Source organism: Canis aureus, chromosome 2 (genome assembly GCF_053574225.1).
Source record: "Canis aureus isolate CA01 chromosome 2, VMU_Caureus_v.1.0, whole genome shotgun sequence".
NCBI lineage: Eukaryota > Metazoa > Chordata > Mammalia > Carnivora > Canidae > Canis > Canis aureus.
The window spans coordinates 13,210,053-13,237,207 of NC_135612.1; the positions used below are offsets into that span (position 1 = coordinate 13,210,053).

At 39.0% G+C, this 27,155-nt stretch overlaps 2 protein-coding genes across 24 annotated transcripts in view; one reads left to right on the forward strand and one right to left on the reverse strand.

Moving 5' to 3' along the window:
* ERAP1 (endoplasmic reticulum aminopeptidase 1) overlaps positions 1-19,745 on the forward strand; it is a 42,598-nt gene extending 22,853 nt beyond the window's left edge. For all 4 annotated transcript variants that reach the window (XM_077863763.1, XM_077863750.1, XM_077863772.1 and 1 more), the window contains 9 exons: positions 1,002-1,156; positions 7,211-7,290; positions 7,815-7,998; positions 9,280-9,436; positions 11,087-11,271; positions 12,154-12,315; positions 12,790-12,930; positions 13,494-13,575; positions 18,175-19,745. In XM_077863763.1, coding sequence (XP_077719889.1) covers positions 1,002-1,156; positions 7,211-7,290; positions 7,815-7,998; positions 9,280-9,436; positions 11,087-11,271; positions 12,154-12,315; positions 12,790-12,930; positions 13,494-13,575; positions 18,175-18,330 — 1,302 coding nt within the window. In that variant the 3' untranslated portion in view covers positions 18,331-19,745. The remainder of the gene's footprint in view (positions 1-1,001; positions 1,157-7,210; positions 7,291-7,814; positions 7,999-9,279; positions 9,437-11,086; positions 11,272-12,153; positions 12,316-12,789; positions 12,931-13,493; positions 13,576-18,174) is intronic.
* The window catches only part of CAST (calpastatin), a 111,184-nt gene continuing 103,577 nt past the window's right edge, over positions 19,549-27,155 (reverse strand). For all 20 annotated transcript variants that reach the window (XM_077863837.1, XM_077863832.1, XM_077863831.1 and 17 more), the window contains 2 exons: positions 22,532-22,597; positions 19,549-21,615 (listed from right to left, as the gene is read on the reverse strand). In XM_077863837.1, the coding sequence (XP_077719963.1) occupies positions 22,547-22,597 (51 nt within the window). In that variant the 3' untranslated portion in view covers positions 19,549-21,615; positions 22,532-22,546. The remainder of the gene's footprint in view (positions 21,616-22,531; positions 22,598-27,155) is intronic.

Below are 27,155 nucleotides of genomic sequence, written 5' to 3' on the forward strand. Positions count from 1 at the left end.
TTAATCGCTAAGCTGCGAAGAATTCATAATATTTGAGGTCCAAAATAATGTGAGTCTCATTATCTGGACTTGTAGAATATTTTCACAGGCACTAAAGTTCAGGTCTAGAGATTCAGCTGACTTTTACTACCATATTTTTATGTTTTCTGGCTTTTTGGTTTTTAGAGACCACTTTATTCAATAATTGCTAGTGATGTAGTGTTATTGTGTTACATCACAGTAATTTTGTGATGTATTTTTATCCTTTTACTGCCTTTTAAATATTCTTAGGGGTAGCCCGGGTGGCTTATTGGTTTAGCACCTGCCTTCAGTCCAGGGCATGATCCTGGAGTTCTGGGATCAAGTCCCACGTCAGGCTCTCTGCATGGAGCCTGCTTCTCCCTCTGCCTGTGTCTCTGCCCCTCTCTCTCTCTCTCTCTCTCTCTCTCTCTCTCTGTGTGTCTCTCATGAATAAATAAATAAAATCTTTAAAAAAATAAAATAAGTATTCTTAGAAGATTTTTGAGTTTCAAAGAATATATCCTCTTTTGGGTTTATGACTGTTGAGTATGGCCCATCTTGATGTTACCACTTTGGGAGGTAGAGGCTATTGACTGAACAGTTTTTCCCCCACCTTGCTTGTGTTGTCTGAGCCAATGTTGTTACATGGTTGTTGAAAGCCTGGCCACTTTGTCTCCCTTCCCTCCCTCCATTCACTCACGTGTCTGCTCAGTGGGGTGTGCCAAGCCCAAGGTGTGCCCAGTAGAACCACACAAAGTACCTGCTCTTAAGATGTGACCTGCGTATGTAGAGAAAGAGAACGAAGGGCAAACAGTCAGTGCTCTGAGGGGAATGCCATGGCAGGACACAGTGTGAGGAAGGGGGGGCTGGTGAGCAGAGGAAGGGGGTGAGGAAAAGCTTCACAGGGGTTGCCAACAGGTAGTAGCCCTGTGAGCGCAAGCCTGGTCCTCTGTTAGACTTGGGCGAGTGGTCCTATAGCTGGTTTCTTCTGTCTCCATCAGCACTGGCAACAGGAAGGCCTTGATGTAAAAACCATGATGAATACGTGGACGCTGCAGAAAGGCTTTCCCCTGGTAACCGTCACAGTGAGAGGGAGGAACGTACACATGAAGCAGGAGCTCTACAGGAAGGGACCTGATGACGCCTCAGAAACTGGGTAATGTTCTTGATGGAAAACTCATACTGTTGCCTAGAGAACACCTGCCTTGTAGGATGGAACTTGATTTTTCAGAGTGCTTTTACCTTGACCACTAAAATAGTCCATCGAATTGCTGTACCCTGTAGAGTTGAGTTACACACCACCATCTTCCTGAAAGGATAAATGTGGCCTTAAACCTTGGTTCGTCTCAATAGAACTGATAATGATGGTTTAAACATTTTCATTGTTTTGTCGTTTGATAGGATGAGAATTCCATTTACTGACTAGAAATGAACTCTGAACTAAGCCATGGCCACGAAATGTCTACAGTGCCTGGCATTTGGGTTGGAACTGATGACATAAACACTTAGGTGATTTCTAGGGATTTTGAGAGAGACTGTTGCTTCTTGGAAGTCTGATTTAGATCCTGGAAACTGTTCATCAGCTTTAACACTTCAGAAGGCCATCACTGGAAAGGAGATAGTGCAACCTGACTCACCCTGGATGGACAGTACTTTAAAAAAAATTATTTTGAAATTATTTCAGACTGAAAAGTTGCAAGAGCACAAAGAATTCTTATGTATTCTTTACCCAGATATGCATATATGTTAACTCTTTACTACGTTTCCAGTATCTCTCTGCCCCTCTCCCCTCCCTACTCTCCTAATTTTTAAACCCAAAATACGTATATAAAACCTAAAATATAACCTTTGTATATGTGTATGTATATCCATGTATCATCCAAAATAAGAGTTAAAAAACGAGCTCTCTATACATTTGTATGTGCTCTCTATATAGCACACATAAATATATTAATGAAGTTTAATTAACATACAATATCCTGTTTCAGGTATACATCACACGGATTCAATATATTTATACATTGCAAAATGCCAGTGATAGGTCTCACTTCCATCTGTCGCTAAAGGAAATCATTACAATACTATTGACCGTATTCCTTATGCTGTACGTTACATCCCATGACTTACTTACTTTATAAGTTTGTATCTTTTAACCTCCTTTACCTATTTCACCTCCCTGCACCACCCCCCCTTTACCAACAATTTGCTTCCTTTATTTATGAACCTTTCTGTTTTGTTTTTCAAGTATTCATATAGGTGAAATCATATAGTATTTGTCTTTATCTGTAGGACTTATTTCACTTAGCATAATATTCAGTAGGTCCATCCCTTGTTGCAAATGGCGAGATTTCATTCTTTTTATGGCTGAGTAATATTCCAGTGTGTGTGTGTGTGTGTGTGTGTGTGTGTGTGTGTGTGTAGCACATCTTCTGTATCCATTCACCTATTGATGAATGCGGGCTATTTCCATAATTTGGCTATCATAAATAATGCTGCTATAAACATCGTGGGGTATTTATCCCTTCAAATTAGTGTCTTCATATTCCTTGGGTAGATACCCAGTAGTATGATTGCTGGATCATGGGGTAGTTCTGCTCTTAATGTTTTGAGGATACTCCATACTGTGTTCCACGGTGGCTGCACCGTTTGTATTCCCACCAATAGAGCACTAAGTTTTCTTTTTCTCTACATCCTTGATAACAGTTGTTTCTTGTGTTTTTGATGGTAGCTATTCTGACAGGTGTGATGTGATATCTCATTGTAGTTTTGATGTGTATTTCCCTGATGATGAGTGATGTTGAGCATCTTTTCATGTGTCTGTTGGCCATCTGGCTGTCATCTTCAGAGAAATGACTATTCATGGCTTCTGTCCATTTTTTAATTGGCTTATTTGTTTTTTGAGTGTTGAGTTTTAATAAGTTCTATACACTTTGGATACTAACCCTTTAGTGGATATGTCATTTGCAAATTTCGTCACTCATTCCATAGGTTGTATTTTAGTTTTGTTGGTTGTTTCCTTTGCTGTGCAGAAGCATTTTATTTTGAAGTAGTACCAATAGTTCATTTTTGGTTTTATGTCCCTGGCTTCGGGAGACAAGTCTAGAAAAATGTTACGGTGGCAATGTCAGCGAAATTACTGTCTGTGCTCTCTTCAGGGATGTTTATAGTTTCAGGTCTCACGCTTAGGTCTTTAATTCATATTAAGTTTGTTTTTGTGTATGGTGAAGGAAAGTGGTCCCATGTTTTTTTGCACGTAGCTGTCCAGTTTGCCAACACCACCATGGTTGAGGAGACTTTTTCCTATTACTCCTTCCTCTTTTGTCCAAGATTAATTAAGCATAGGATCATGGATTTATTTCTGGGGTTTCTATTCTGTCCTGTTGATCTGTATGTTTCTTCTTATGCCAGTACCATACTGTTTTAATTACTACTATTTTGTAATAAAACTTAAAGTCTGGTGTCGTGATACCTCAACACCTCAAAAGAAAGTTTTTCTTTTTTAAGATTGTTTTGGCTATTTGAGGTCTTCTGTGGTTCCATAAAAATTTTAGAATTGTTCATTGGAGCTCTAACAAATGCTGTTGGTATTCTGCTAAGAATTGGCATGAAATTTATAGTTCACCTTTCACGCTGTAGACACTTTAAGAGTATTAGTTCTAACATTCCATGAACACAGAATGTCTTTCCGTTTCTTTGCATAGTCTTGAATTTCTTTCATCAGTGTTTTATAGTTTTCAGAGTACAAGTCTTTCACCTGTTAGGTTTAGTTTATTCCTAGATATTTTATTGTGTCTGCTGCCATTGTAAATGGGATTGTTGTCTTAATTTCACATTCCGCTGTTTCATTATTAGTGTATAGTAATGCAACAGATTTCTGTACATTGATTTCTGTACTCTGACTTCAGTAGATTTATTTATCAGTTCTTGTAGTTTTTATCAGCTCCGGGTTTTCTATGTATTTCTATTGTATCATCTGCAAATGAAGAGAGTTTTGTTTCTTCCTTACTAATTTGGATGCCTTTTATTATGTTGTCTAATGGCTGTGGCTAGGACTTAACAGTACTGTGTTGATTAAAAGTGGTGAGTGTGGACAGCTCTGTCTTGTTCCTGACCTTAGGGGAAAAGCTCTCAGTGTTTCATCATGGAGTATGATGTTGGTTGTGGGTTATATGCATATAAGGCCTTTATTATGTTGAGGTATGTTCCCTTTAGATCTATTTTCCAGAGGGTCTTTTTTTTTTTTTTTTTTTATCATGAGGGGATGTCATACTTTGTCCATTGCTTTTTCTGCATCTATTGAAATAACACGGTTTATCCTTTTTCTTATTGATGTGACCTATCATGTTGATTTGTGTATGTGTGTGTGAATATTGAACCATTTTTGCATCCTGGAAATAAATCTGGCTTGATTGTGTATGATTTTTTTTTTGATGTATTGTTGGATTCAATTTGCTAATACTTTGTTGGGGATTTTTGCATCTGTATTCATGAGAGATATTGGCTTATAGTTTTTCTTATTTCTAATTGTGGTCTTTTCTTTTTCTCTTAAGATTCCTTAATATTTCCTATAAGGCTGGATTGTGGTCATGAACTCCTTTATCTTTTGCTTGTACTGGAAACTCTATATCTCTTTCCTTCTGTTCTGAATAATAACCTTGCTGGGTAGGTTATTCTCAGTTTTAAGTTTTTCCCTTTCAGCACTTTAAATATATTCTGCTACTCCTTTCTGGTCTGCAAATTTTCTGCTGAAAAATCAGCTGATAGTCTTAGGGTCTCTCTTGTATGTGACTTTCTTTTACTGCCTTTAAGATTTTTCTTTAATGGTTGATATTGTAATTGTAGTATGTCTTGATATGAATCTCTTTATATTCCTCTTGTTTGGGAGTTTCTGTGCTTTTTGGAACTGGATGTTTATTTCTTTCCCCATGTTAGTGAAGTTTTCAACCGCTATTTAAGTTTTCTACCCCTTTCTTCCCTCTTTTCCTTCTGTGACCACTATAATGTGAATGTTTGTCACTTGATGTTATAACCAGAGGTCCCTTCTATATTGCTCTCATTTATAATTATTTTTTCTACTTGCCATTTTGATTGGGTGATATCCACTATTCTATCTTCCAGATTATTGACCTGTTCTATATCCTCTAATTTGCTGCTGATTGCTTATATTGTATTTTTCATTTATTATTCACATCTGTGACTTCTGTTTGGTAGTTTTTTCTAGTTATTTATTGAAATTGTATTTTTCCATTCTTAGTTCAGGGAACATCTTTATGACATTATTTTGAACTCTCAGGTAAATTACTTAGCTATTTCATTAGGGTTTTTTTCTGGAATTTTTTCATTTTCTTTTGTTGGGAATATAATCCTCTGTGTCCCTTGGTTTGTTTGACTTCATAAGTCTACTTCTGCAAATTAGGTAGAACAGCCACTTGTCCTGACTGGCTGTGGGAACATCCCCTGTGTAGGTTGCATGTGCCTGTAGCTTTGGCTCCCCAGCTGAAGCTGGAGTTGGATGGGGGAAGTGTCTTAGGGAAAACTGCACCAAGGCTGTCCTGGTGAGATGGCTAGAGCTGGAGTGGGTATGGGCCCAGGGTTCCCAAATACTCTGTGCTGGAGCTGCCCTAGTGGGACGGTAGGAGCTGGAGTGTGCATGGACTGGGGAGTTCTGGGGCATTCTTTCCCTGGGCCACTCTGGAGAAATTGCTGGAGCTGGAGGAGATGCTGCCCTGGTAGGGTGTCTAGAGTTGGAGTGGGAACAGGTGCAGTCCGTAGCGTCCTGGGCTGTCCTGCACTAAGGCTGCCATGGTAGGATAGCTGGGGCCCGAGTGGGTCCTAGCATACTCAGCTGGGGCCATCCTGGCAGGATGACTGGAGCTGGCGTGGGCGGGGGGCCTTGGGGTTGCTGGCATAGCCGTAGGCAGCTGGCCCTGTAAACAGTGGTACTCACCAGTGCCTAGGACTGCAGAGAGTTCTAGCAGATTCCACACTGTTGGGTGGATGCTTTAGAGTTAGTCAGTGGATGTCCTTCACTTACAATCTAGTTGTCCTTTAAATTGATATTCATTTATCATGTCCGGGGAGGGGGGGGTTTGGGTGGGGGGTGTGTTGGGATGGGCTTCCTGTTGTTATCCTGTCTCTGTCTCTCCTTCTCTGTGCGGGCCCTCTATCATTTGTTGTGTAGAAGCTATTTATCAGCCGTCAATTTTTTTTTTTGAGAAGGAATTGCTCTATATGTAGGTATAGACTTGGTGTATCCACAGGAGGTGAGTTTAGTGTAGTTTTAAGCTGCCCTCCTGGATACACAGTAACATATAATTCTTTTACCTGCAAATACATTGGGAACATGATATCCTGTACCCTGACATAGCTCAGTGTGATATGTCCATAAAAAAAGAATGTTCACTTACTAAGTACAGTATATTATCAAAATTATGAGATGAAATTGATAGACTACTTTGATCTACAAACCTGATTTCAACTTTTCCAGTTGTCCTAATAATATCTTTACCTGAGAGTTCAAAATAATATCTTTAGCCATTCTGACTGGTGATTTCAACTTTTCCAGTTGTCCTAATAATATCTTTACAGCAAAAGGAAAAAAAAGAATTCTGGTTCAGGATTCAGTATAGCTCCTATTGTATTGTTACACATGTTCAGTTAGTATAGTTTTGTTTTTTTTAGTGTTTTTTTTTTTTTTCCCTAAAACAATGCCTCAACTTTTTTTCTTTCTTGCCCTTGGCATTTTTGAAGATTACAGGCTGGTTCTTTGAATAGACTGTTCTCCAGTTTTTATTTCCTGCTATTTACTCATGATGAGATTTGGGTTGTGCATCATGGGAAGGAATTCCGCTGAAGGGATATTATATTTATAATAAATGATTTGGGAGTCACATGATGTCAATATGTGCCATTTATAGTGGTCATGGTTTTTAAGGGAGGACATCTGAGCTCCAGTCGGCCACCCTCAGCAAAGGATGCCGGGGTTCACTGGAGCCCAAATTCCTAGCTATGCTGAAGAAGTCCAAGAAGAATGAGTCATGCCTGACCCGGCATCCCTTGCAAAGCTGGAAAATGGGCTGGTGATGCTTTGACTTCGTGCCTATGGTCGTTTTGGTGCCATCATTTAAACCAGCTGGCGTCTGGTGTATGATAGATAATTTAACAATTGTTTGTTGAATTGATTCAACAAATAATCTGTTCTTTCTTTAAGGGACCTGTGGCATGTTCCATTGACCTTCATTACCAGCAAATCAGACTCAGTCCAAAGATTTTTGCTGAAGACAAAAACAGGTAACGTATTGCAGAAGTGACTGGGTTAAGTCAAGAAGAAACTGGAAATGTGTAAGACTTAGTAAGTTTGTTTTACTATGTATCTTGGTTAAAAGAGAAGGATTAAGTCAACCTTCATATTCAGCAAATTCTTGGCTTCTGCTTTCTAGTGTAGATAGACCTTTCAAAATAGAGATTAAAGCAGTTGAATTATATAATGGCAAGAAGAAGCGATTGCTAGTGAAAATTCCCCCTTGGTTACACATGGCTGGATTAAAACATATGTAGGGCCTGCAATGTGACTGTATTCCCCTCATAGATCTATAAATCTCAAAAAATAAGTGTCTAAAGCTAGTGCTGACCTGTGCCTATTGGAATGGACTTTTCTGGTTTCTAAAAGAAATGTGTTCAATATGAAACTCATTTCAGTATTAAAGTCGTTCAATATTAGACTTGCCTTTAGTTTCTTTGTCCGGTCTCTGATCAGAAAAGCTTTCATCAGTCAAGAGAGAAAATGGAGCTGTGATTTATTTTATTTGTTCTAGATGTGCTCATCCTCCCCGAAGAGGTAGAATGGATCAAATTTAATGTTGGAATGAATGGCTATTACATTGTGCATTATGAGGATGATGGATGGGATTCTTTGACCGCTCTTTTAAAAGGGGCGCACACGACAATCAGCAGCAATGACCGGGCCAGTCTCATTAACAATGCATTTCAGCTTGTCAGGTAATACAGACTCCTCAGGGGCTCGGTTCGTTTCTGAAAGCAGCTGCTGTTAGCATTCAAACACTGGATTTCTAAAGATGAAAATGATGGCTTGCTAATAAGGAGCTGTACGGTGTTTTTCCCTAAATTCTTTTTATAATCCAAGGTTGCTTTTAGTGATTAACCACATGTCTAGGTCTGCAGAGTAAGGTAACAGAAGTAATCTGTGTTTTAATTTTACTAACAACTTAGCAGATTGATGCCAAAGTATAGAAAACCAAGATACCAACTTATCCCGCAGCTTCTCTGGCCCTGCTGGGTCTTTCACATTTTTGAAGCCTTCTTAGAAGACACTGTGGCTCAGTACCAAGTTGTTTGCATTTTGTCTCTTGGATTAGAGGATTTCTCCCCGCACTCCTCAAACTGGATACCTAAACATCATAGAAGCTTTATGAAATATAACTTAAAAATGTGGCCCAACCAAATGATCTTCGAGTTGTTGAGGATCATGTTTGCTCTGATTATTTTTTTTTTTTTTGCCTTAGGACAATGGTTTTTGAGGAAGTGTGGTGCCCCTGAAAGTCACACTTCAGTATTTAGGCAGGACTCCAAGGAGAGTCACCCAGGTGGGAAGCAAGGATTCTATACTTCTCGTTTCCCATGTCCCTTTGTTCTAAATGTTGAGTTCTTTATTGGCTGGGCCTCTTAAGGTGGCAAATAGCAATGGAAGGTAAAGACAGGAGTGCTTTATCTAGCTGTTTCTGCCTCCCTGAGACTATTTCCCTCCGTAATAGTATCGCTTAATTCTTGGAGGGTTTTGTACTTAGCATATGCCCTGCCACTGAGACTTTGAACACCTGTGCTCCATAATGAAGGGTTTTTATCTGTAGTCACTTTGTTTTTGAAATGGGGACAAGAATGGGTTTAATCCAGACCCTCAGACTTTTGACGGAGTGGCAGTCTCTCTGACCAAGACTACTGATTTTTTATAAAAATGACCATCTCTCTCTAGAAGTTGAACACACATTTTGTTTCTTAGGGGGAAAGATGCTGACCTGTTCCGTTTTGTCTTTACCCCAAGTTAGCATTGGCTCCATCACTAGTCAAGAAACTTCCTGCGCAGTGGTAAATAAGCCAGTGTTATGTGTGGAAGAAAAGATACTTATATATAAAAGTCACTATTAATAAGGGAGCATTTGTATCTGATTGAATGCTTGTTGGAGGGTTAAAATAGTTTTCAAAACAAGTTGATTTCCTGGTGGTTGTTGTTTTATACTGCTAACCACGGTGTCTCTTGACCAGCAATGGAAAACTCTCAGTTGAAAAAGCCTTGGACTTAACCCTGTACTTGAAACATGAAACGGAAATTATGCCGGTGTTCCAGGGTTTGAACGAGCTGATCCCTATGTATAAGTTGATGGAGAAAAGAGATATGAATGAAGTGGAAAATCAGTTCAAGGTAGAAGCCTTTACTGACTTGAGTGGCTACTTAACTGGTTTGCTTTTTGTGTGGGTGTGGGAAAGCATCCTTCCCATTGTGTATACACAAAGTATATACAAAATATATGTACGTCTTCATATATATTAAAAAAACATCAAAGTTAACTCAGTATTTGGATTAAATAGCAAAGATATTCTGACACTAAGACCTAGCACGAGAATCTGTACTTAAATTTTACAGATTTGTTATTCCCTTCTTTGTGCAAATCCTTTATTTTATCTTTACTTCTGTCTTTTGATAGTTACTATTTAACTTTTATTTTGTTCAAGTTAACATATAGTGCAGTAGTTTCAGGAGTAGAATGTAGTGATTTGTCAGTTGCATATAACCCCCCCCCCCGCCCCCGCGTGCTCATTACATCACGTGCCCTCCTTAATGCCCACCACCCAGTGACCCCCGTGCTCATTACATCACTCCCCGCCAGCAACCTTCAGTTTGTTTCCTGTAGTTAAGAGTCTCTTATGGTTTGCCTCTCTGTTTTTATCTTCTTTTTCCTTCCCTTCCCCTATGTTCATCTGTTTTGTTTCTTAAATTCTACGTATGAGTGAAATCAATGGTATTTGTCTTTCCCTGGCTTTTTGCTCAGCATCATACCCTTTAGTTCCATCTAAATCATTGCAAATGGTCAAGATTTCATTCTTTTTGATGGTTGTGTAATAGCCCATTGTGTATATATGCCACATCTTTTTTGTCCATCTGTGGAGAATATCTGGGCTCTTTCCATATCTTTGCGAGTGTGGACGTTGCTGCTATAAACACTGGGGTCCAAGTGCCTCTTTGAATCACTCTTTCTGTATCCTTGGGGTAAATACCCAGTAGTACAATTGCTGGGTCGTAGAGTAGCTCTATTTTTAACTTTTTTGAGGAATCTCCATACTGTTTTCCAGAGTGGCTGCACCAGCTTGCATTCACACCAGTAGTGTAAGAGGGTTCCCCTTTCTCCACATCCTCACCAACATCTGTCGTTTATTTGCTAACCTGTTCAGTTTAGCCATTCTGACTGGTGAATGGTTACTGACCATCATTTTGATGGTTACTCTTAAGATACTCCATGATGCAGATACTTGAGGATGAGGCACGAAATGGTTCTTTTTACCAAAATGTTACAAAGTCCTGTTGTAAAATTTGCTCTCAGAATTTAATCCTGTAAACTTAGTTTCAAAAATTGGCAATTCATGGTGATTTTTAAATGAAGGTATATTTATTAAAAGATTGTTACGCAAAATAGTAAAATAATTACATAGTGGTTTTGACCCCTTTTATAACTAAAAATAAACAGAATTACATGTTTTTTGGGGGCACCTGGCTGGCTCAGTGGTTGCGTATCTGCCTCTGGCTCAGGTTGAGATCCCGGGTCCTGGAATCGAGTCCCACGTCGGGCTCCCTGCATGGAGCCTGCTTCTCCCTCTGCCTGTGTCTCTGCCTCTCTCACTGTGTCTCTCATGAATAAATAAATAAAATATTTAAAAATAAAAAAATTACATGGTTTTAAAAATAGGAGTTGGATTAAGCTTTAAAAATTAACCCCCATCCCCTGGGGGTGTATAGGCTTGTAGAAACACTGGATGGCCGGGGATAGAACTGGTGACACACGTGGCTTTCCCGCAGGCCTTTCTCATCAGGCTGCTGAGGGACCTCATTGATAATCAGACGTGGACAGATGAGGGCTCAGTGACGGAGCGAATGCTGCGGAGCCAGCTCCTCCTCCTCGCCTGTGTGCGCAAGTATCCGCCCTGTGTGCAGAGGGCAGAAGCCTATTTCAGAGAGTGGAAGGAATCCGATGGAAATTTGAGGTCTGTGCTTACTGAACAACCAGGTAGTTCACATGAAGGATGTAATTTCTGTTTTAGATCATCAGTGCTAAATGTTGGAAGAAAAAACAAGTATAGACAACAAGCCTGCTCTGCTGTATTTTTGGGGAAAGTAAATTGCTTTTTACTATTGGTCTATCTCTCAACTTTCTGTTTTAAGAAATGCCAGGCAGGAACTTCTATCTATAAAAGTCAAATATCTAGAGAGTTAAAATAGGATTAGGATAATTCCCATTTAATAGAGGCAAGGATCAGAACTGAAACAACCGTCCTGGATGGGGACGGAGGCAGTGCGTGCCATAGTAATAGTTTCTTTGGGCATCCAAAGTCCCTGATAAGGTGTGTATAGTAGTTGTTGATACTGTCCTAAGCTATGTAGGATTTTCCTGTATTTGGAATTTATTCTTGGACTTTTATATTTGTGGCTCAAATCTCTCTAGGAAATATTAGGCCAACAATATACATGGTTCCATTTAAAGAAATACTTCCAAACAGTGGTCCTGTTGATTCGTTGACTTTTGTTCATGGATTACATCTTGAGTCTAGTTGGAGTTTCTTTCTTTTGGCTTAAGACGTGATCATCTTCCGTCCCCCAGCATCATTAAAGTATGTTAGATACGTAGGTATTGATCAAAGAGGCTGTTCACGTTGTTTTTGAGAAGGATACTTGAAACCTAATACTTTGTAGATACTTTCTTATGCCTCTTTCATAAACTCTAACTGAAGGAAAGAGGTTTTTTGTTGATATTTCCAGGCATGTTGCTCCGATCACTGGGGCAGTTTGAGTTTGTAACTAGTCACCACTATACATCCAAACACACTTCCTGCCTCTCAGACTCTCACCAGGTCCCTTCTTTTCCACAGCCTTCCCAGCGATGTGACCTTGGCAGTGTTTGCTGTTGGGGTCCAGAACCCGGAAGGATGGGATTTTCTTTATAGAAAATATCAGTCTTCTTTGTCTAATACTGAGAAAAATAACATTGAAGTTGCCCTCTGTGTTAGCCAAGATGAGGAAAAGCTTCAGTGGTGAGTAATTAATTCGTGTTCACATGGCCAAGAGGAGTTAAATGAGCTCAGATCCTTCTGGCATCTCTTATTCTCTTGGCCCTGGCCTCGAATTGCCTTTTCTGCTGGGAACATTTTATTCAAGTGGGCATCCATCTAATGAGTACAGTAATTAATTAGAAGCAGGTGTTAGAAAAATATTTAAAGGAATGCATATTGTGTGTCTTTAACGCATTTAGAAATACATACTAGATAGGCTTTTCTTACCTATTTTCTCTTATGAACAAACAGATTATAGGGGAATTGGTGTTGTAAACACTATTTCAGTGTTTTTATTATGTACCTATAGCAACTTGATGAGTGCTCTAGTCACCTATTTATCTTGTCTTTATTATTGACAGATTGACTTTTTTCTTTCGCACCTTATTTTATTGAAGTAATTCATAACTTTTCCAGGGGCTCTTCATTGTTAACATTTTCTCTTAATCATTCTAGGCTACTAGATGAAAGTTTTAAGGGAGACGTAATAAAACTTCAAGAGTTTCCACATATTCTTAGAACTGTTGGCAGGAACCCGGTGGGATATCCATTGGCCTGGAAGTTTCTGAGGGAAAATTGGGATAAACTTATACAAAAGTAAGTAGTGCCAGAAATTGTGCTATGACTAGAAAAGTCCATTAACCTGCCTGTGTTTTAGCTTTGTTTATAAAACAATAGTGGTAGTCTAAATGGATTTTTTTGATTGAAGATAGCATGTAGAGGTCTTTAAAAAATTATTCTTAGCACTAAATCCGTTTTAGATTTTCTAACTAATGCATCTGAAGAGTCAAGTATTCCAGTCCATCTGGAACAATCCTTTTCCACACCCACGGGCCTACATGAAGCCCTCCTGTTCACAGTTCAGCTTACACCATGGGTTAGTACTTGGACTTGCTTGGACCTGCCCTTAGCTAGCTCTTGGAGCACTTACTAAGCCTCTACCACTTACTTTTGGGTACTAGATCTTTCGTTCAGTGGTCAGTGTATTTAGTTTTTACACCTAACTATATCTTAGCACATTGGGAGGGTAGGTATCACATTCTACATTTTTCATGCCTAAGCAGTTTTTAGTTAAATGCTGTATCATGTAGAAGGCACTTAAAAACACATATCAAATGAATAAATATTTTATGATACATCTTGACAATTTCCATCTCCAGGTTTGAACTTGGCTCATCTTCCCTAACCTCTATGGTAATAGGAACAACAAATCAGTTCTCCACAAGAGCACGGCTTGAGGAGGTAAACAAAAGTTTATTAAATTTAAGTGACAATTAGCTAATAAATAGGGGGTAGACCAAGTAAGGGTCTGAAGAGGTAGGGATGGATTTTGTCACCTGTTAGATGTCTGTTTTGGATGCCGTGGTGTTTGGACATCAACCAAAACCAGTTACAGATAAACTGTTGAAAACTATGCCTCTTCCTCAATACGTGAAGAAGTCTTAGCTCTGCCTTTGCATGTTTTAGGGCTTAAAACAATTACTGGAGACATTTAATCTGTTTGTAGGATATTAAAAGTGACCATCACAGGTACAAATGACCTATGTGATCATCCCCCTCTTGTGAATGGAATCTTGGTTCTCTGTTCTCTGGATTCAGGGTTTCCTGTTACTTTCTTATATGTGGTGTCCTTTCAGAAAGAATTTTACGCAACCGTACAAGGTCCATATATAAAAGAAATGCTGAATTTTTAAAAAGCTGCATACTTGACAGAAAGAGGTATCTATGTAAGGGATTTATGCTGAGGATAGTTTATTGCAATTGTACCCTAAATGGACCACTGCTTCCTAGCAGTCTAGAAAAAAAAAATGAGAAAACACTGAGTTATTCTCATTATCTAGTAAGAGGGAACCATGGAACATACAAGTTTTCCACAAAATCAGACTTTCAGTCTTCAACTTTGAGGAATTTGATGTCTGGTTCATTGTTGCGTGGTGTCCCTTTTATAACAATGTTTTCTAAAGTTGTAGGACAGATTTTACATGGCTTTAAAAATAGGGGCACCTGGGTGGCTCAGTGGTTGAGTGTCTGCCTTTGGCTCAGGTCATGATCCCAGGGTCCTGGGATCAAGTCCTGCATCGGGCTTCCCACAGGGAGTCTGCTTCTCCCTCTGCCTCTCTGTCTCATGAATAAATAAATAAAAAATCTTAAAAAAAAAAAAAAAAAAAAAAAAGGGATCCCTGGGTGGCGCAGCGGTTTAGCGCCTGCCTCTGGCCCAGGGCGTGATCCTGGAGACCCAGGATCGAATCCCATGTCAGGCTCCCGGTGCATGGAGCCTGCTTCTCCCTCTGCCTATGTCTCTCCCTCTCTCTCTCTCTCTCTCTCTCTCTGTGTGACTATCATAAATAAAAAAAAAAAAAAAAATTAAAAAAAAAATTAAAAAAAAAAAAAGGTTGCAACAGATAAAAGCTGAGAACCTAATACCAATCTTTTTAGGAACAGTTCCATTATATAGTCTGGTTGTACCATGATAGAGCTTGATACAGGGAGAATGCTTTGAAAATGCAAAAGAAATGTCACATCCCTTACCTTCTCTCTAGTTTTTATTTAGGCTTGTAAAGTTGCACATGATGATTAAAGATTGACCTCTAGTGAGGTCTACAGAGAGCAATTCTGTGTGATGAAGACCAGTCATGGTCTATGAGTAGACAGCTGTCCATAAACCGGATCTGTTGCAACAGACCATTTCATTCAGCTACTTGCTTGTTCATTTGTTTTTTCATTGATTCTTTAGAGACCTTTCACTTTTACTATAAGGCTGACGTGCTTTTAGATTCTGGGGCTATGACCATAAACAGAGTAGACAAAGCCCTTGCCTTCACAGAGCTTCAACTCCACCGAGGGAATCAGTTACAAATTGATCGAAGGCAGGCAGCTGCTGTGTCAGACATAAGGTCTGAAGATGAATGAGGCGAGGTCAGGAGAGTTCTGAGCAGAGACTGAAGGAAATGCAGGTGTCTGTTGTGGGCGGAGGAAATATCAGGTGCAAAAGGCCTGAGGCATGGAAATGAAGGAGGCTGGGATGTCCTCAGAAAGGAGAGCGTCCTCCAGACAGGGAAAATGTAGGAGTCAGCCTGAACCCTTCCTGGCCTCACATCCAGTTCATCCCAGAGTCTTGGTGGCTCGGCTTCCAGCATCTGTCCGTATCTGTCCCTTGTCTGCTTTTACCCCACCCCAGGCCCTTCTCAGCCCTTACCTGGCCTATGGTGATAGCCGCCTGCATGGCTTTCCCCTTTGCCAACACCAAGCCATTTTCCACACTTAAAACTGAAAATCAGCCCATGACTGACCCCTCCTTGAAACCGTACCTGTTTATCTTGGAATAAATTCCAGAACTTTTCTTCCTATGTACACAAGACTATGCTGACTGGGCCATGTCTCCAGCCAATTATCACACACTGTTGTGTGTCACGGTCATGCAACCCTTGAGCCTCTCAGCTGCCTCCTGCTCCTGGACAAGAAGGTGTTCTCCCATCTCCAAGCCTCTAAACTGACCTCTGCCTGGCTTGCTCTTTCCCTAACTTGGCAGTATAAAGGCTTGTTTTATCATTCAGAGGTCCCAGGTCCCATGTCACATTCCCAGACTACCCTGTCTAAAGCAGGCTACCCCCTCCCCACTCTCCTTGCCTCTGTATTTTGTCCACAATGGCATAAATATATATATTTTTAAATTTTTATTTTATTTTATTAAATATTTTATTTCTTCCTAAGACACAGAGAGGCAGAGACATAGGCAGAGGGAGAAGCAGGCTCCTTGTGGGGAGTCTGATGTGGGACTCGATCCCAGGACCCCAGGGATCTTGCCCTGAGCTGAAGGCAGACGCTCAACCACTGAGCCACCCAGCTGCCCCCCACAGTAGTATATATACAGTAACTGTACTTTACTGTTTGTTGTCTTCCCAGGTAGAGCATAAGCTCTATGAGGACGGGGACTTGCCTGATCCCTCACCTCCTCCTCAGTGTCTAGCACAGTAATTAAGCCAGAGGGATGAGTATGTGCCAGAGTAAAGGTTCACGAATCAGTAGACGAGATGGAGTCCCTGGTCCATGCTGGAAGTTATATGGATAAAGTGCAGAACCCATGTCCTCACCAGAGCTCTGCAAGGGAGAGCATGTTCTTAATTTAAAAATAGGGAAACAGAGTCCCAGAGAAGTTAAATCATTTACAAAGGGTCAAACAAGTTAGTAGGATGAAAATGTGGGGTTTTTTTTTGTTTTTTGTTTTTTGTTTTTTGTTTTTTTTTTAGTATCTCTATATCACACTGCTTATTGCACTGAAAACATTCTCAAGGAGGCAGGTTTGAATCCAATGCTCCATTGAGATGCTGCATATCCCAAGGTAGATGAACATAGGAGAGAGAATTTGGGGTCAGGAAAAGTTTGAGGGCAAGGCTTATCAGTTGGCTTAGTTCTAGCTCTTATAGGTTTTTGTTTTTAAGTGGTACCGTCATGAAGGGCTCCTTCTAGATTTTTTTAAATAATTTGAAACTTCTTAAATTATTTAATAATTAAACACTTAAGTAAAATTATGGTGATTGGATTGCTGAAAAGTGCCCACAGTTGTTTGAACTGAATATTAATCTTGAGTCTGAGAGTACGGAACAGTGGGCTGAGCTAGAGCGAGGGCAGGACCATGAGGTCCATGTTCTGTAGGGTGTACAGCAGGAAGACAAGCCTTTAGCTCATTGAAAAGTTGTCTTGGGATACAATTTTAGAACAACCCTGAATCACTCAGAATTGGAATTTGACCTTTTACAAGCCTATTCTTACCTTTCTCTTATTCCCAAACTTAAAAATATGGTATTATAACATAGATTTGGAAGGAATGAACTGTCCGGAATCCATGCTGAACAAGTAATACATCTTGGCCCAGACTGACTTCCTGTTTGCACAGTCAAAAATATATGGATTAATGTCGTGAAAACTTAGGGGACAAGGTCAAGCATCTTTTTTTTTTTTTTAAGATTTTATTTATTTATTCATGAAAGAGAGAGAGAGGCAGAGAAGCAGGCCCCATACAGAGAGCCCGATGTAGGACTTGATCCTGGGGCTCCAGGATCACACCCTGGGCCCAAGGCATGGGCTCAACCGCTGAGCCACCCAGGGATCCCAGGTCAAGAACCTTTTAAGGTGAAACTGTACCACGATAGTCAGTGCTGTTGCAGAGCCGGACTATTTCTCACGTGAACCCACAGGAGTTAAGAATCCCAGAGATGAAATAAGAAACAGCTGTCTCTTATCTCTTTAAAACCACGGGCAACTCTGTGGATTTTATCTTAGAGGAACAATACATGAATTGTGGATGAGGATTAAAAAAAAATTGGCAAGGTTTCAGGGATTACCACCGTAAATTGCTAAGAAGCCTTGTCCTTGGGTGTTTCTCTAAAGATCTACAAGGCCAGGCCCATGGAGGAAGACTGCACTTGTGTGGTTGAAACCGTTTAAACTGTTTTGCTTGGCAAAGAAGATAGTCTGCACATTGTGTTTTTTAGATACCATGTTTAAAAAAATTAGCATCTGGGTGGACGCAGCAACACATATTAAATACACCAAAACCCTAATTATAAAATGGTATACAGTCAAGTCTTTTAGGGCCTGGCAACTGTGAGTAAAAAAGCTAAGGAGAAAAATACAGAACTCGGCATCATGAGGCATGAGCTCATTGCATACAGCGTAAGTTTATGTGTGTAGAATTGTACCCAGACACCTGGCACTGCCTTCTAAGTAGAATCTTTGACAAATGCTGGAATTTTGGCTTCCGTTTCCTTTTAACTAGCCCCAACTTACATCTGTGTACTATAAGAAAACAAATTTTTTAAAAATCTGGTTTTTCCTTACAAGGTGAAAGAATTCTTCAGCTCTTTGAAGGAAAATGGTTCTCAGCTACGTTGTGTCCAGCAAACAATTGAAACCATTGAGGAAAACATACGTTGGATGGATAAGAATTTTGATAAGATCAGAGTGTGGCTACAAAGCCAGAAGCTTGAACTGCTCTAAAAGCCTGTTCCTCGCTGGTTCCTGTGAAGTGTAATCTGTGATGTTGTGGAATGCAATTATTTTCAAATTAGGGATGGCTGTTGGGGCTCCACTGCAGACACTTCCTTCTTCCTTCTTGATCATTTGACTATTCCTGTGAAAAGACGAAAAGACTGCCTACTCAACTGTCCATCGATGGGTTACCGCTACTGTGTGTTTTATCAATAGGTGTCGCTCTGCAATGTAAACCCAAGGGGTGGGGTCCCTACTGTGTAGGGCATCCTACTCCTTTTTCACCCCTATCCATAAGCCTTGTGCTTTCCAAAGCCCCGCTTGCCACATGGATGTCACCCATATGCTGTTGAGTCATTGTCCTCTAAAGACTTGTGAATTGTAGGGACCACTGAACCCAGGGGCTGACTTGGAGGCTCATTTCCTCAGGCTTGTGATTTGCTCTCTTTTGGTCAGTTTCTCAGGAAGGCAGATGGGAGCTGGGGTGGGAGAGAGTAGGTGGGGGTGTTTGTTACCCTGGTTCCCTTGAAGGATGCCCCAGGCTGACCTCCACCGAAGCTAGACCTGGGAGGTGGTCCTCTTTCCCATTTGGTCTTTTCCTCATTTGGGTGAAGTGAGAGCCTGGCTTTCACTGGTCCTGGCAGTACTCGTGGGTTGCTTACGTCCTCCCCACACCTTTGTTGAGAAAACACAACTTTTATGGAACTCTCCTCAAATAATCCTGATTTGAGTATGTGGTCTACTTCTTCAGAGACGCTGACTGATCAAGTGTCCCTCTGAAAAAGCAGAGTATGTTCAGGTCTAGAGGAGAAGACTTTCATTTGAAGTTGAACCTCGAAGCTGTTGATACTTAGGTAGGTGATGCTTCCTCTCGCTCCTTATTCAGCCCAGTTCATAATTCCCCAATAATTTCCTACTGCTACTAGGGCCTCGCAGAGTCTCCCGTAAATAATGTACTGTAAAACTGAAAGTACTTGGTCATAATTAGCTTAAGTGTGGACAATGTGTTGTCTTTGAAGTCTTTAATGAGTTTAACCGTAAAGTTTAAAAGCATACGATATGAAAAAATGTCAGTGTGCTCTAACATATGTGGACGAGAGTGACTTCTGGACATAAATGTGTTTACAGTTCTATTTTTATATGTATTACATGGTCTAATGAAACCAGAAATCGCTGGTAATTTCCACCCCCCAGGATTAACCTTCTAAAAGACACACAGAGCCAAGATTTTACTGTAAAATATTTTAATTGTGTTTTGTACTTTGATTTAATGAAACATGGAAATAGTGGTTTTCATTCTTGGTCAACTGAGGAACCTATTTTAATTTGCTTTTGGGAAAGTCCATTTCCTAAATAGATACAATATTGCTACAACAATGTGCAAATACCTCTTTGGTAATAAAAGTTGTTTTATTTTCCTTGAAGCGGACATTTGCAATGATTTCCTCCTAACCGGAATCGTAGAAGAGGACTCTGATTCTGTAGCTTAGTCTAGTCATCAGTAATTATCAGGAAACACCCAAGTCTTGGAGACCTTTCCAATGCACAAAAGGGCCCGCTTACAGTACCTTTTGTGTTTACTCTTACAGGCATGTCTTAAATCTTTGGATTTAAAAGTACTTCTATATATGCATGGAAATCAGTAATACTGCAGCCACTTCCCTACACATACATCTGCGAAGGCCAAAGGTTTCATAAAAAACAAAATAAAAAACTTTTATGCTACCTACTTAGAAGAATTAGAAATACAATTGAAATCCCACAGGAACAGTGTTTTTCTTCTTTCTTTCTTTTCTTTCCTTTTTTTTTTTTTTGGCCTTGTTAGTGCCTTGAAAATGCTGTTTAGTCACCCTAACACTGGCTTCTATTTCCCAGATTTAGAATAATAGAATAATGCCTACATCTCTCATGGGATAGATACACCGCACTTTGGCCGAAGTTTGAAATCCTATAGGTGTGTTCATGAATTGTAGAAATAATTTTTGAAGAGAAGTAACAGAATTTATGCTCCGTTATAAGCAGCTGTTCTTTCTGCTGCCCTCCCCTCCCCTTAGGACAGTATTGGTGATAATTATTTTTGCTGAAGTCAAGTAAGTTCTAACAAAAATGTAAAATACATGCTAAGGAAGGCTGTACTCTCTGACACAAACTCCAGTTTTAGGATATGTACGTGATAACCTTTTCCTGCATTCAGTACCAAGAAACGAAGTATTTATCAAACTCCCCCCAAGGATATCAGTGCTATATTCATAAACAATTCATTCCAAAAGATCTGAGAAACCAAAGTTGTAGACATCGGAACCTACTTCTTGAATTGCTGTGGGAGAAAAGTTGATTTTTAAATTGCAGGTAGCTTTTTTTTTTTTAAGTAGAAGTTTTGGTATTTGGTAAACCTAACTTCCATAAAGCCAGATGGTATACAGTGCACAGACTAAAGTGGCAATGGCTCTAAGCACATGATTGCTGCTCTGCTTATAATATGTATCAGAAATGGAAAGCACAGCTTAACACAGTAACCCTAGGGAGGTCAAGGCATATGAACAGTCTTAAGGATTAGATTTTACTATTAGAACTTGTTACGTTCCAAGACAAAGAGTCTGCATTTTGCCCTTCTGACTTGATTCAAGTCTCAGGATCTTTTATGCTGACTCTAAGGTACAGAAGTCCTAACTTCTGGCAAAAAAAAAAAAAAAAAAGAGTACTGGGTGCAGCGCATCCTGGTCTGTCCAGGTTATCTATTAATTTATTAGCAGCCTAAGAGAATATATGTGCCCAATGTACAATACTTTAGGTCTGACTTATACACATTAACCCAAAGAAACATCAAATACAGTTCCAAAGCCCAAGAGGAAAATGGGTAATGAGAAATCAGGACATTAAACATGTTCAAAGCATTGTTTTCCAAATGCTAACAAGAATTAAGTGCAATCGGAAATACTAAGGAGATTTACAGGCACTGTGTGTAGAATGTGCAAAAGTTTGCAAAGGATTTTCCTTCTTTTATGTGTTGCTTTAAGAAACTATCAAATATATCTCATAGAAATATAAAGTTCCCATCTCTCCCAACTGAAGGCAATTTTTAAAAATTCAAAGTTTATCAATACTCAGTACAGTAACACAGATGAACCACACACATTCATTTTCTTTCTGGGAAAAGAATAACCAATGTTTAGGATGTCAAGACTCGACAAGTAACACTGTCTAGAAGCCACCCAGAAAAAAACTGCTGTTGTTCAAAGCCCTTTGTCCTTCAAAAGTCACCATCCACCAGCTGAAGATTTTATAGGCCGATACCTTGAAAAATTCAAAGGAAAAAAAAAATCCGGTAAACCATTTGATGCATAATTTTCTTCATCTAGGCACAGTAGATTTAACATTTACCAGAAGCACTGTGTAACAGATGGCAACAAGGAATTTCCTATAAGTAACCATAAGAATGTTCTTAGAAAATGCTAGAATTAAGAAAATAGAAAACCTGTAATTTGGGTGAAGATCTTCAGTATAGTTCTAATAAGTATACTTTTCTTGTTACAGGAAATAAGAAACCATGATGAGAGAGACACTAAGCCAATCTAACCTACATTTTTATTTTCTTTAGGCTTTGGTCAGCCAGCAGTTTTAGGTCTTATTCTAAGCCATCAAGCCTTACTGTTAGAGAAGAGGAATCACTTAAGAATTATAAGGGCTCTCAACATACAAGTAGAATTAAACAAAGTACTTGACTTTGACCACTTTTGTTTATCTTAGTTTTGCAATCTTTCGTTTTTATTCCAGAAAACCCTGTCACTTCCAGTAGACCAGATGGGGGTACTCCTGTCCAGCCCACCATGGGTTGGTATTTTGGTAATACCAGCAGCATAAGGACCTCTCTCTGTAAGATGTAACAGGCTAAGGTGGCTTTGTCTCAGTAATCCGCAGTCACAAGCATTTGGGTTTCAGACTCAGCTAGACTTACACGGTCATTTTCTTTAAGAGCCTGGCCTGATATTTTAAAGAGCTCTTAATCATAAGATTCTATTTTTAAACACTCCAATAGCACATGATTCCATTTCTTGCTTTTCAGCAAATGAGCCTCTAGACACTGCCATGTGCATTTGATGCCAACAGTATAAAAAGAACATGACTAAGAAATGGGCTTAGTTTCCCGGGCCTATGACACAGGTCTGTGGAAGGTACGGTTGTCTTCCATTACAGCAAACACCCAACTTACCAAATAGCGTGAACTTTAACTTGTATTTTTTTCATCAGCTTTGGGCTTGGAAGTTTCCTGCTTTGCCTAAAAGGGAAAGCAGACCATCACTGAACTTTTTCTTTCCTGGATTAGGTATCAAAAAAGCCGATCTAGCAGAGCAGAAGAGGCTTAAGAGAACATGGGCTTTTCAGCATTAAAGGGTCAAAAGAGGGATCCCTGGGTGGCGCAGCGGTTTGGCGCCTGCCCTTGGCCCGGGGCGCGATCCTGGAGACCCAGGATCGAATCCCACGTCAGGCTCCCGGTGCATGGAGCCTGCTTCTCCCTCTGCCTATGTCTCTGCCTCTCTCTCTGTGTGTGACTATCATAAATAAATAAAAATTTTTAAAAAAAAGGGTCAAAAGATGACAGTTCAGTGGAGGAAAATTAGATGGGCCTTACCTAAGGATTTCCTTTTCATTTAACCCAAACTATGAATTGTTCTGCTTTAAGTGATTTAAAATTTTACTTTTTTTTTTTTGAAGGCTAAGGTAAGTGAAGAAAAACACAGGCGTTTTTGGATGGGATTCATTCATTCTATTGTGATCAGTTCTCTCTTACTTGGGGGGCACTGTGGGGCAGCTAATCCACTGAGAAAATAATCTGAGATACAAGTGCATGAGCAAGTAATAATCAAATCTGGCTTCCTATGTCCTTTATGGGTTTCATTCCTTTTTGAGGTATAAATTGACTTATACCTTTAGTTTCAAGTAATACAACAATGATTCGATATTTGGGTATGCTGCAAAATGATGAACACAGTGAGTATAGTTAACATCATTCACGGGTAAAAATTTTTTCCCCTTGTGATGAGAACATTTAAGACCTCAGCATATTTCAAATGTGCAATACAGCGTTGTGAGCTGTAGTCACTATGCAGTACAATATATTCACATGATTTTGTTATTTAAAACTTTTTCTTCTGACTTTTACCCTTCTCACCCACCCCATACCTGTCTCCCCTCTAGAAACAACCAACTGATGAGCTCACCTTTTTTGTTTTAAGATTCCCCAAAGTAGTGAGATCATGTGGTATTTATCTTCTGAATGACTTACTTCACTTACCATGATGCTCTCAAGGTCCATTCGTGTTGTCACGGATGGCAAGATTTCCTTCTTTATTATGGCTGAAGAGTATCCTATTGTACTTATAAATACCACACCCACTTGATCCATACAGCCATTGATGGACTCTTCGATTGTATCCATTTCTAGGCTATTTTAAGTAATGCTGCCATGAACATAGCAGTGAATATATTTTCCTAATTTTTCATTTTCTTAGGCTAAATACCTGGAGGAAGAACTGTTCTATCATATGGTACTTCTATTCTTAATTTTTTGAATCACCTCCATACTGCTTTCCTTAGTGGCTGCACCAGTTTACATTCCTACCAACAGTAGAGGAGGTTCCCTTTTTCCCACATCCTCACCAACACTAGTTTTTGATAATAGGTATTCTAACAGGTGTGAGGTGATACGTCCTTGTGGTTTTGATTTGTATTTCCTTGATGATGAGTGAGGGATGAGCACATCGGAGGCATGTGCCTGCAGGCCATTTGTAGGTCTTTGGAAAAATATCCACTGAATCACCTGCCCATTTTAAAATTATGTTTTTGCTATTGAGTTTGTTTTTTTTTAAAATATATATACATTTTTGGATAGTAACTCCTTAACAGATGTAGCATTTGCAAGTATTTTTTCCCATTGGGTCTGTTGTCTTTTCATTTTGTTGATGGTTTTCTTTGCTGTGTGGAAGCTTTTTAGTTTCATCAGGTCCTTCTTGTTTTGCTTTTGTGGACTTTGCTTTTGGTGTCAAATCCATGAAATCTGAGCTAAGGCTAATGTCAAGGAGCTTACCACCTATGTTTCCTTCTAGAAGTTTTATGGTTTCAGGTCTTAAATCATATATAAAAATAAACTGAATGTTATCGAAGACTTGAATTTAAGACAGGGGTCCAGTTTTCCCAACACTACTGAGGAAACTTCCCCTTTCCCCATTGTATATTCTTGACTCCTTTGTTATAAATTGACCATATATGTATGGGCTTATTTTTGGGCTCCTCCACTCTGTTTTGTTGATCTATGTGTGTGTATTTTCATGCCAATATCATTTCTGTTTTGATTAGTATTGTAATGTAGTTTAAAATTGGGAGTGCGATGCTTCTGGTACTTCTTTTTTTCTTAAGGTTATTTTGGCTGTTCAGGGTCTTTTTGTTTTATACAAATTTTAGGATTTTAAAAATATTTTGTGAAAAAAAATGCCATTGCAATATTGATTCTTTATATTGTTTTGGGTAGTATTTTAACAATATTAAACCTTCTAATCCATAAGTACAGAAGCTTTACATTAGTTGTACCTCCTTCAATTTCTTTCATCGATGTCTTCTAGTTCTCAGTGTATAGTTCTTTAAGTTCTTTCACTACATTTATTTTTAGGTACTTTAGTCTTTTGTTACAATTGTAAATGGGATTATTTCCTTAATTTTTTGTTTGTTATTAATATATAGAATTGCAACAGATAAATGTATATTGATTTTGTATACTGCAACTTTACTGAAGTAGTTTAATAGTTTTTGGTGGAATTCCTTGGTATTTTTTTACATATACTAGTTCACCTGAAAATAGTGGCAGTTTTACTTCTTCTTCTCCAATTTGGATGCCTTTTATTTTTCTTGCCTAATTGCTTTGAACAGGACTTTCAGTAGAATGCTGAATAAAAGTGGTGAGTGGGCATTTTTATCTTCCTAATTTTAAAAGACAGCTTCCTGTTTTTTTCACCTTTAAGTGTGATGCTAGCTATGGGTCTGTCATAATTTTATTATGTTGAGGTATGTCTCTATATCAGCTTGGTTGAGAGTTATCATAAAGGAAAGTTGAAATTTAGTAAGTGCTTTATTAATGTGGTATATCACATTGGATGATTTGGGTGTTGAACCATCCTTGCATCCCTGGAATAAATCCCACTTGATCTATTTGATTTTTTTTTTTTTTTAAGATTTATTTGATAGAGCACAAGCAGAGGGAATGGCAGGTAGAGGGAGAGGGAGACAGCATGCCCCAATAATATTTTGAGGATTTTAAAAATCTGTGTGCATGAGGAATATTGGCTTGTGATTTTCCTTTGTGTCTTACTCTGGTTTTGTTATCAGAATACTGCTGGCCTCAGTAAAGTTAGCTTAGAAGTGTTCTTTCCTTTCTGTCTTTGGAAAAGTTTGAGAAGGATTAGTATTATTCTTTGAATATTTGGTAGAATTCTCCAGTGAAGTTGTCTTGTCCTGAAGGTCTGGGAGGTTTCTGATTGCTGCTTTAGTCTCCTTACTAAGTTATTGGCCAGTTCAAAATGGTTTCATCCTGATTCAGTCTCGGTAGGATACAGGTTTCTCTCTTTTAAATCGTCCATTACGTTGGCATGTAACTCTTCATTATGCACTTATTGCCATTTTGTTGATTTTTTTTTTTTTTTTGGCTATTTTGTAGATCCTCTTTTCCATTTTTACTCTATTCCTTTGTGATTTGATGACTTTCTGTATTAGGAAACTTATATTCCTATTTTTTTGTGCATTTGCTATTGATTTTTGCTTTATAGTTATTATGAAGTTTATGACAATATGAAAGTTTATTTAAAGTAGATAACAGGGAGGCCTGGGTGACTCAGCAGTTTGGCACCTGCCTTCTGTGATCCTGGAGACCCCTCTGCCTGTGTCTCTGTGTCTATTTCTGTATCTCTCATGAATAAATAAAATCTTAAAAAAATATAGATAACAAGTTTGAATGCACTCTAAAGTTGTACATTTTTACTCCTATCATGTTTGTGGGACCTCCATTTTATGTTTTTTTTTTTTTTTTTTTTTGTCTTCTATATCCCTTAATGGATTACTGTAGTCAAATTTTACTATTTTTGCCTTTTAACCTTCATCCAGCTTTATAAGTGATTTACACCTTCATATTATTCTAAATTTTACCATATATTTACTTTTAGAGTGAGATTTGTTTTTTCATTAAGTTTTCCTGTTACTAATGAGCACCCTGTATTTTCAATTTCAGGAAGTCCCTTTACAGGTCTTGTAAGGCTGGTTCAGTGCTGAACTCTCAGCTTTTCTTCATCTGGAAAACTTTTGCTCTCTATTCTTAATGACAAGTTTGCTAGGTATTCTTAGTTATAGGGGTTTTATTATTTTTAAAATTTCAGTATTGTGAATAGATCCTGCCACTTTCTCTGGCCTGCAAAGATTCTGCTGACAATCTGCTGATAGTCAGAGACCACTGATTTTTCTTTTGCTGTTTTAAGATTCTGTCCTTGTCTTTACTTTGTGATTTTCCAATTATAATGTTATTTGGTATGGGTGTCTTTAGATTCATCTTTTGGGGGGATCCTATGGGCATCTGGATGTGTTTCCTTCCCCAAGTTGGGGAAGGGTTCAGTCATTATTTCTTCAAGTAAGTTTTCTGCCCCTTTCTTTATCTCTCTTCCTTCTGGGTGTCCTGTAATATTGATGTCTGTCTACTTGATGCTGTCCTTTAAGTCCCTTAACCTCTTTACTTTTTTCCCCCATCTTTTTCTTTTTATGGCTCTGATTAGGTGAGTTCTATGCCTTTTTCAAACAGA